The 10,442-nt window shown below is 32.7% G+C and overlaps 1 protein-coding gene across 1 annotated transcript in view; it reads left to right on the forward strand.

The window, feature by feature from the left end:
- The window catches only part of LOC117108313 (peptidyl-prolyl cis-trans isomerase-like 4), a gene marked incomplete at its 3' end in the record, with an annotated part of 7,893 nt that extends 1,761 nt beyond the window's left edge, over positions 1-6,132 (forward strand). The window contains 9 exon segments of the mRNA XM_033250293.1: positions 501-568; positions 1,412-1,476; positions 1,956-2,073; positions 2,582-2,724; positions 3,458-3,554; positions 4,046-4,162; positions 4,542-4,666; positions 5,271-5,337; positions 6,021-6,132. Of these exon segments, the coding sequence (XP_033106184.1) occupies positions 501-568; positions 1,412-1,476; positions 1,956-2,073; positions 2,582-2,724; positions 3,458-3,554; positions 4,046-4,162; positions 4,542-4,666; positions 5,271-5,337; positions 6,021-6,132 (912 nt within the window).
- Positions 6,133-10,442: the final 4,310 nt, after the last annotated feature.

Below are 10,442 nucleotides of genomic sequence, written 5' to 3' on the forward strand. Positions count from 1 at the left end.
GTCTCCCACCTGTGAGTATGTTATAGCTAAATCAATTCTCTTTAAGACGTGTCTCCTTATTTTTCATTTTGATCACGTCATCATGTTCAAAAAGAATGAATTTTGGAACCCTTTTATCTCTCATTCTTAAAAGATGTACACAAATAGAACAGAGTGAGGGCGGCAGACTGTTTTTCGACGCTATCAGACAAATATATATAGGTTATATGAAGGGAAAGTTCGTGTGGCATTACCGACTAACAGGCGGTTTTAAATACACTTTATGCTATTACCGTACTCACGGGCGTCAAGACGTACGTGTACACATGCGGAAATCTTTTAAAGTGCTCAAAATTATTCTTTTAAAAAAAAACTAATTACAGCATATTTTAGCATATTATGACACTTTTCTATCAGCACCGCGTGATCTTAATGAGGGTCAAAGTGCGGCGGATCACCTAACTCGTCCTCAGTGACGAGTTCAAATCTAGTTCACATTGAATTGATTTTATTTTTCAAAGGTTGTTTGAACTTTCTGAAACTCTGCAAAGTGAAGTACTATAACTTTTGTTTATTTCATTCTGTACAGGTATGTGGTCAACATATTTTTGTAAATTTTATTGTTTAGTTTAGACATTTGGAATTTTAAAATCTATTCTATAATACGTATGATATCAAATTATGAAACATGATAGACTTGGCACCTGTCGTTGACCTCTAAAACGGGGCACTTCTTAATGCGGCCGACGGTTGTTGGCCAACGCGATTCCATGGATAACACGGCACGGCACGCACACAATTGATCATTTTTAATGACGATCCGTTCAATCAGCAGACGGCTTTGGAGTTGGATTTGTCGTACAATGGTCATACAACCGTCGTATGATGGAGTAAGTGCTTGGCCTAATAATATGATTAGTGCCTGAAATTTATTGCACAAACATAATATGATAATGAGCTATTTTCATTATACAGTATATAATTTTCGTTACCTAATTTAAAGCTGCTCCGAGTGTCTTTCTATATTTCCTTCTTTTATTTTTTTATTTTTTGTTTTATACTTTTTATACATTTAATTAATAAATAACTTATTTATATTTCCATAAATGTTTATATGAATTTATATTAAAATATTTTAACACAACAATAAATAATCATTTGATTTAATAACTAGCCAATACTAAATATGAATCTTGAATAAGGTAAATACTGTGTACTTACAGTATTCTACATTTCAATCTTCATTTAAATCAAAGCCAAAGTTAGCTGGTCTCAGCCACTCTAAAGCCACCAATAGATATGCTTTCTTCACAAAGTCTTCTATGAATGGAAGTCTCATTGTGGAGCAGATAATCGTGTTCCAACCCAGTACCCCCAATTATTGAAATTGCCAGGAAATTTACTATTTACCTTTCTGTTTTAAATTTTTCAGCGTAATTTCATTGCTCAGACTGGAGACCCGACAGGTTCTGGAAATGGAGGTGATTCAATATTCAAGTAAGAGATACAATTATACTTCTTGTGATACTTTCGAAGATGACCCACTTCAAAGTTATGTACAGTACAGTAGATCCAAAATTGGTAATTTTTTCATAAATTCTTGAAATTGTGAAGTATGAAATTATGGTGCCTCTTAGCACATATTAACAGAAAATTCTGTTTTTGTCAGTGTTATAAAAAATGTGGGGTTTTAATAATGTTGCATATATTGGTAGCTTTTACATCATCATTGTATATTCTGGGAAAACATTCCTTTATTGTATTGATTATTAGGCAAATCCTATTTATTTTTAAGAGTAAAATTTACCTTGAATTAGCTTTTTACATAGTAAAAATTCTTAACTGCATTCTGCAATCTTTTAGACTGATAACCCTGTTAGGAAAATCCCTTATTCACTATTATGTATAAGTTAGGGAGCTCCATGATTTATGATAATGATATACATATAGATTTTTTTCTCAAATGTTCATGATAGGCAGCTATATGGTGATCAGGCTCGGTATTTTGAAATGGAAGAAAATCCCCGAATCAAACACAAGAAATTGGGTGCTGTTGCTATGGTAAACAATGGTGCGAAAATGCATGGATCTCAGGTGTGTTCCTTCACAATTTTTTAACTAGTTTTGTATGTTTTTCATGTTATATATCTTGTATGCTTCTCGTTTGTATTGTTGAGGGCCCCGTAAAATCAGCTCGCTGGATGGGTCACCATCTTGAAATATGGTTGAATAAATAAATCATTCAGCTGGGGTCAGAGGGGGTAAATATTTTTTGTCGGAAAACTTCCCACCTACAAATCTTAAATTTCTGAGCCAAACAAGGTTACTATCACAAGCCCTTTTTTGTGGTCTAAACACACAATTTTGGGGCAATCATGGTCCTAAATTATACAATTTCTCCCCATAAACCTCACCAGGTATTATATTTCTGGAACCCTGACCGAGGCTCTAGGTGGCGCCCCGGTTGAGTATCCCCTGTCGGAGTTGTTGGACCACCTGTGTGCAACATTCCAGTGCCACCGCTGTTCACAAGCGTTTCCATGTCAACTCTTATTATATTTGTTTTTCGACCAAATGTTTAATTAAGTATTTTTCTAACTAGTTCTTCTTCACACTTGCTGAGAATGTTGACAGCCTGGACGGGGTGCACACTGTGTTCGGAGAGGTTTCTGAAGGATTTGATGTTCTCACGAAAATCAGTGAATCGTTTACGGACAAGGATCATCGACCATACCAAGACATCAGGTAAGTAAAATGGAACCCTACAAGTTAAATGAATGGAGCTGGGCAATCATGGATGGTATTATATTTGGCTAAATTCTTTATTCAAAATGTTTTATACTCATTTACATACTAAGGTCTCCCAGATGTAGCATGCTCCTATGGAACGCACAAGTTGCCAAAATTGTTCAGTGGAGTGCATGTAACAATAAATTCATTTCACAAACTGATGATTCTGTGTTTTTTATCATGTCATTAGTGGTTCGATAGTAGATAAAAGTATGTTTTTGTTTCAGTTATCACTGACTTTTAGTGGTCTAGATTTTGTGTAAGCACACATAGACCATGTATTTTGCACTATACAAGTCCCCAGTCTATAGAAAGTAAAAGAAATACAAGATGGTTTCACACACTAGCATGATTCAATAACTGATTTATCATGTACACAATAACAAAATATTTTCACAAATCAAATGACGTCATAAAAATGATAAAATCGTACAGTAGTATTAAAAACGATTTTATAGGGTTTTCCATGAAGATGAGGTCATATGATTTGATTTGTGAAATTATTTTTTTATTGTATACAGACTCATCTTATTTCTTTTTTTTTCTATATGAACAATGGCTTTTTTAGCTTTTATTGTTGATCATTATCGTCATAGTGTAACCAGTATGCTTTTGTTTCAAATGATCACCGACTCAATCCAGGTCATTGTATCTGAATCCTAAATCCTATGATTATTTATATTTTCAGAATCAACCACACTGTGATTCTTGATGACCCATTCGATGATCCGGATGGATTGGTTGTTCCAGACAGGTCACCTGAGCCAACAAAAGACCAATTAGAAGTAGGTGCCAGTCAACATGTAGGGGGTTACCCTGATGTACTGGACGCAGCCCCTGTTGTTACTGGGTAACACAAACAGGAATTGACCCTCAGAGTATAAATGAGTAGCTGTTATATTTTTATAATTCAATTGTAAATGTATTTGGCCTGTGCTGAAAATGTTGGCCTGGCCAGAAATATTTCCAATATTCAAAATGTGCTTTAAAGACTTTTAATGTTTGTAAATCAACTCAGAATCTTTGTTGTTATTAAATTCATGTAGTAAACATATCAGAAACATTAAAACCTAATTTTTGTCAAAGTATGACATCATACAGTACGTATTTTTATGAATATAATCAAATTTCACCGGCATACAACATGACTCTTTACCATAATACCTCACATACTGTAAATGCCAAATTTATTGGTTGATATTATGTAATTTTATATTTTGTTAATGAACTTACTATCAAAACTATCAAATTAACGTCTTCCTTTCCATCTTCTCAGAGTGGTCGTATTGGAGCTGATGAAGATATTAATAAAGATAAAGAAAAAACAGAGGAACAATTGATGGAAGAACGAGAGACCAAGGAAGCTAAAGCCAATGCTCAAATTCTAGAGATGGTATGAATACTGTTCCCTTAAATTTTCCTATTAAATTGCAAAAATACAATGTTGCTAGCGCCCTCAATGCATGAAAATGAAGCACAAATTTTGGTATCACCCATCATATATAGAAATGCAGTGCAAAAAAAAACATGTGACATGCCTGAATATGTTCATGATGACATCACATCATGACCATATATAGACACATCATGGCCATATATAGGCACACCATAACTATATATGGGCATACAACAATTTTTTATGAAAGAAAATTTGATATTCTGGACAGAGGCTTAGCTTGGCTGACTAGACCACAATATTAGACCACTACTACCACTGCAGTGTTACATTAAAAATGATTATTATAATTATTTAATATTTTATTTTACACCAGGTAGGGGATATTCCTGATGCTGATATAAAGCCTCCAGAGAATGTGCTGTTTGTGTGCAAACTGAACCCTGTCACAACATCTGATGATTTGCAGATTATATTCTCTAGATTTGGACAAATTAATAGGTAAATTACCAAGTGTAAAGATTACTTGTGTTTAATTTAATTTAGTTTTACTATTACTATTATTATAACTATTCTTATTATTTTGTATTATTTATATATATATATATATATATACCTGATGATGACCTATGGTCGAAAGTACTAGTACAATAAATATTTTATTTTTGAGACAGATACAGAACTTTGTTTGACTTCTTATTTTATATATACAAATCTGTCTATGCAGCAACTCTATATTGATTATTTGGAATATTTTATAACCTTTACATGCCTTAATTTTTTTTATGTAATTTGATACTTTTTAGGAAATTAATTATTGTGGCTAAACCACTGAACTAAATATAGCAAACCTATATATTTTTGTGAAGTGTATGAGTTCCTCTAAAATGGAAAAAAAATAAATTAATATTACTAATTAATTTATTCAAAATGGCGGAAAAAAACAGTTATTTCCAAAAGATCGTAAAAATTCACATCTAAGAATTTTTTTTTTTCATTGAAAGCACCAGAATTATTTAGCACCCATGGATATGGCATCATATAGTTTTCTATTACCATACTTTTAATTTATAAGTACATAACTAATAGCCATTGTGCATTGCAGTTGTGAAGTGATTAAGGATATGAAGACAGAGGAATCATTACAGTACGCATTCATAGAATTCGAAAGGGTGAGTGAGGCCTCCATATATGCAATAATACACATGCGAAACAGAGAATATGAATCACTTACTACATTCTGTATTTTCTGGTTCCCAGCTAGTGGAAAGGGATAAGGAATTTAATTCACTTACTGGTACTTGATGGAAATATATGTAAACAAATACCGTAAAAACCTTGAATTGAAGTCTAGTGGGCTTAATCTCGAGATGAAGCCCATCTCCAATTGAAGCCCCCTCTTTAGTTTAGAAAATTAGCCTCGAAAAGAAGCCCATGGCTTCCTTTCAAGATAACATAGGCTTCATTTTGAGCTAGTACAGAACATACATTTCAAAAAACGAAATAAATAAAAAAACAAGCTTGGTTTATACAGTAGATTAGGTGATTTAATGCCAGTTAAATACCTTCCATGATACAGATTGATGTTACAGTATGAACCTCCACCCACTACAGTATTTACTTAGAAATAGAGGCTTTTCCCCACCCAGAGTATAAATGGGTACCTGGTGGGGTTGCCTGCTCCTGTGCTGATTACCAGCAGCAACACTTCGCATGTGGACCCAATAACCAGGGAAAAGAACTGCGCTTTATAACTGCAAGGAAGAGGTGCATTATAAATACCATACCAGACCAGTACCAATACCAGTTAAAATAAATAAATAATAACAATGCTTCCTTTGTTAAAATGATTCAGGTAGAAGATTGTGAACAAGCATATTTCAAGATGGACAATGTTTTAATTGATGATAGACGCATACATGTTGATTTCAGCCAGTCTGTCGCTAAATTAAACCAGAACCAGAAATGTAAGTTTATTAGACAGTCTGCAGATTTGTTGTAACATTGTATTCAATATGGTTACTGATGTCAGGGTCCTACAATGAGGTGTTGGTTCATATTGATTGCAGTATGAGTAAATTTTCTGCATGATTGAAATCAAAACGTTGCTAGGTTTGGTCTACATGAGCTTGTGCTTGTACAGATCATTCCATTTGTTTGTTTTTTTTTTTATTTCTTTCGGATCCAACAGCAAGTACACTCGCCACTTACAGAGAATGACAATGATGCTTTATGAGGCTTAGGGAGTGGAGTTGTTTTAGGTCTTGAGAAAAAGTCCTGCTGTGACAGGAATTGATCCAAGAACCCTGGGATGAGAAGGCAAGCATCCACTGAGCTATTTAACTTCACTCCTTCTCTATAGAAGAAGCCTTTAATGGTGAAAGCGTACCTGTAGATTTAGCCGTTGTAGACTAGGTCAATACATAACTCGAGCTATATAAAATTATAAGATTGAAAATTGTTAGTCTTCTTAATAAAGTGATTACTACGTCCATATTTAAATTTATGTTTTTTATTTTAATATAAATCTTTATATAGCTGTACAATATAGGTAAACCTTGCAGTGACGGACTTATTAGTCTTTTGAAAGACGTAAACCACACGTAGATAAATAATAATAATGTGCTCAAATAGGAACAAGTTTTAATAATCATGTGGTAGTTTAGTTGGACAACAAACAAAGAAGATGACAACCACAAACTTTCCCCGTTCCTTAGTCAATTTAAGAAGAGATTCAAAGATCATCACAATCATGTTGGTGTGCATGCAATGACACCATAAAAAATCCTCAGTAAAACAGCAGAATTACAGTCAAATACAATTATTGTATCGCATCGCAAACAATAATTGATTATTTGTAATACATAAATTACATGTCTCAATATATATTACTGTGTCAATGCCTGGATTTAAACAAAAATTTGGAAGAACACAACTATTGTTAACTGGCATCACCTGCCTCTACACCATTCTACTCTATTCAATCCAGGAATGAACCATTATAATTAATAATTAATGATGTAAAGATAACAATAATATTTATATATTGTAATGCGTACAATATTCCGTAATGCATACATTCTATCAGTTTTTTTTTGTGTTGAAATCAGTTTTCCGAACTATTAACACTCAGTTATTGGGCCAAGAGTGTTTAGGTACTAGTTTTAAAGCTATATTTCCTGTTAGCATTTTATAATTATAATGTTTAATGTTATATTTCCTGCTTCTTTGAAATTTACATTCATAGTTGGTTACTTTTGTTGGTCTTATTTGCATTGTACCTATGACTCCTTCATCAACTATAATTATAGTAGCTCTAGGCACAGCATTCTTTAGTCTTTTAGTACAAGTGATCTTCCTTGAATAGATTTTTCTTTACAAGTTTAAGCTGCTTTAGTTTTCCCTTTTCACACAATTCATATCCTTAATATACATTGCTTATTTTATTGTATTTCATTTCCTTTATTTTGTCTTCAGAAAACTTCAAATTCATGGACAGGAGAAAATACAGAACTAAAAATACATGTAATAGACACAAACATATTCATGAAATAAATAGAACTACAAGTAAATAGTAATTAAAATTTATTTAAAACTATACAGTGATGTGTATCAATTTTCATATTTGTTAATGAATATTGTACTGTTATTCACCCAACTCAAAAGGAAAAATATAATCCTTTTTGTAAGTGTATTGTAGATCAAAAGAGCAAATAATAGAAAAAGTAAGACATCAGTGGCAATGAACGTGATCATGAAAGTCAGGGTCCTGTCTGAACTATGTTAACACGTTGGCTGCCAGCGACGAGTATACTCACCCACAGGGTGTTGCTGAGGGCGCCAGGGATGAGTATACTCGTTAAAATCGGGGTAGCATTCTAGCGTTTATAACTTCTTTGTTATACATTGTAGAGCCGCAGACTTAACGGCTGGTAATTCAGGGAGATACACCTAGACGATAGCATACAAATGTACATGTTTGTTTTGTTTTGTTGCCTGTTAGTACACTTGAGTGGCACAATAGGGACACCCTTTGAACATATACCAACCCGGTGCAAAAAGCAGACAAGATAACTCACACTTGGCATAGTCAATAAAACGTTATACCACAGTGCTGTCGACGAGTATACTCGCCCCCTAATATTTTCCCGCCAATTTATTAGACACATTTTGATAATATATGACTAGATAAATTATTGAAAAAAGTATGTTTGTACATGTAAAATTGTTTTGGCACACAGGAAAGAACCTTAAAATAGGGTCTAGCAGCCAACATGTTAATGGGACTTTAAATAGAAATGTTAATGTAATGTAATTCATATGATGATAGATCTAAGCAAGTTTTAATTTTACAAGACATTTAGTCTAAAAACAATTTGGTAAGTGGTTTCAAAGATATGGTATTAACTGTTAAAGAATATTGATTATAGGTTTTACATCTAGTTTGTAAAGAAAGGTGTTTGTCCATGGAACATAATACTACTTTAAATACTAAATTTAAATACTAAATTAAAATAAATAAATAAATATTAATTCATAATGTTAACCTGATTTCCCTCACTGTTGTAATCATTTTTCTTTTATTTTGATCCGGTTTTCCTTTCATTGTAAAGCGCTTAGAGGTTTCTTATAAGAATAAATTTATTATTATTATTAAGGAAGAACATAAAGCATAGATACTGTGAAAACAGTTGGTTAAAGTAGCTTAAAGTAATCTGTTTTTAACAAGAAACTAATGCAGATATCTATAAATAATATTTTTAAGATACATTTATGTTAGCTTACAGCCTAGAAGTATGATATCCTGTACTTGGTTAGTTTACAAATTGACTTTTGATCCTATCTTCTAATATTCCAATCTAGCCTTTGTTTGTACAGTATTTAAATATCAAGCAAGAATCATTAGCATTGCATACTTTTTACACCTATAAACTACAAAAATTAGCATTCATAACATTAGCATGATTTTAATTATAGGCCCATATCTTTAGCTATCTACAACTCACAACACCAAAAAGCCAGAATATATACCAACCAAACTGAATTTAAATTGTAAAGGAGTTGTGTACTCTTTGCCTGTCATAAAGACAATTCTGCTGTATATATCATTATTTTTTTAAAAGCAGAACTGATTTAATATTTTTTTATGTGAGTTCTTTTAGTCATTTAACTATAAAATTCATAGTTTTCTTTGGAAATTTGAATCATATACTGTAGATTTGTTGGAACATTGTGTTCATTACAGTTATTGGTGTTGTTCTCCTGAAATGAGCTGCGCTTCATCATTAAAAATAATAATATTTATTTGGCAAAGTAAAGTCTTGCAAGGAGCAAGGAGTAGGTATAAACCAAAACAGAAAACTGCTCTTATATTCCATCATCAAATACAGATGCAAAAGACATTGAAACATTAAATTTACAGTACCAGAACGAAAAGAGAAGTACTGTAACTAAAATTGAAATCTTAAAATCCTGATTTGAAGTTTACAATTAGAATTTTCAAAAATAAATAAAATTAGTATAAAAGAAGTTATTATTAGAAACACAAATATACAGTATTAAGGACAAAAAATAGAGATAACAAATTAGTAGGCCTAATATATTAGATAAAGTATTTTGCTAGTTGAAATTGATGTGGATTTAAATAACAGATTAAACTTGCCTGAAGTCGACTTTGCCTAAGTCAAATAAATCGACTTTAGTTTACATGCCAAATTGTTGTGTTTTCCATTAATTTACAATATGTAAGTCAAATTTTATCTAAGTCGAACAATTTTTCAATGGCATTTTGGATTTGACAGTCAAGTTCAACTGTATATGGGAAAAATGATTGCAGGTTTAAGCTCCCTAACTTTGTTAATACTAATTCATACGAATGGCATTAGATTGCTTGACATTTATGTAATCAGGAACTGGGTCCTCTTTGCCTTGAGGGTCCTGTAATGAGCTGTAGTTAGCTTCTTCTCTAGGATTCATGTCTGCATATGTTTCCAAACCCCTGTGATCAGTCGATTGTTGGACGTTAATGTAGTCGGGCACTTGGTCTGGTACACAAGTAGTCGTTACTTCTCTGCTGTTAGTGGCCTTTGTGCATTGGTTCAATTTTCTTGAGAGATGTATAATAACAGCTGTTTCAATGACAACAAGTGGGGACAGAACTGCTATGATGACAGATAGGACAATAATGCCATTGTTAGAAGATTGACACATGCTAGTCTCCACATCAAGAAGCATCGTAGGTGAGCTTTCTTCTATACATCCTTGGTCGGGTGTTAAA

Source organism: Anneissia japonica, unplaced genomic scaffold (assembly GCF_011630105.1).
Source record: "Anneissia japonica isolate Jap-2015-1 unplaced genomic scaffold, ASM1163010v1 scaffold1401_len17816_cov114, whole genome shotgun sequence".
Taxonomy (NCBI): domain Eukaryota; kingdom Metazoa; phylum Echinodermata; class Crinoidea; order Comatulida; family Comatulidae; genus Anneissia; species Anneissia japonica.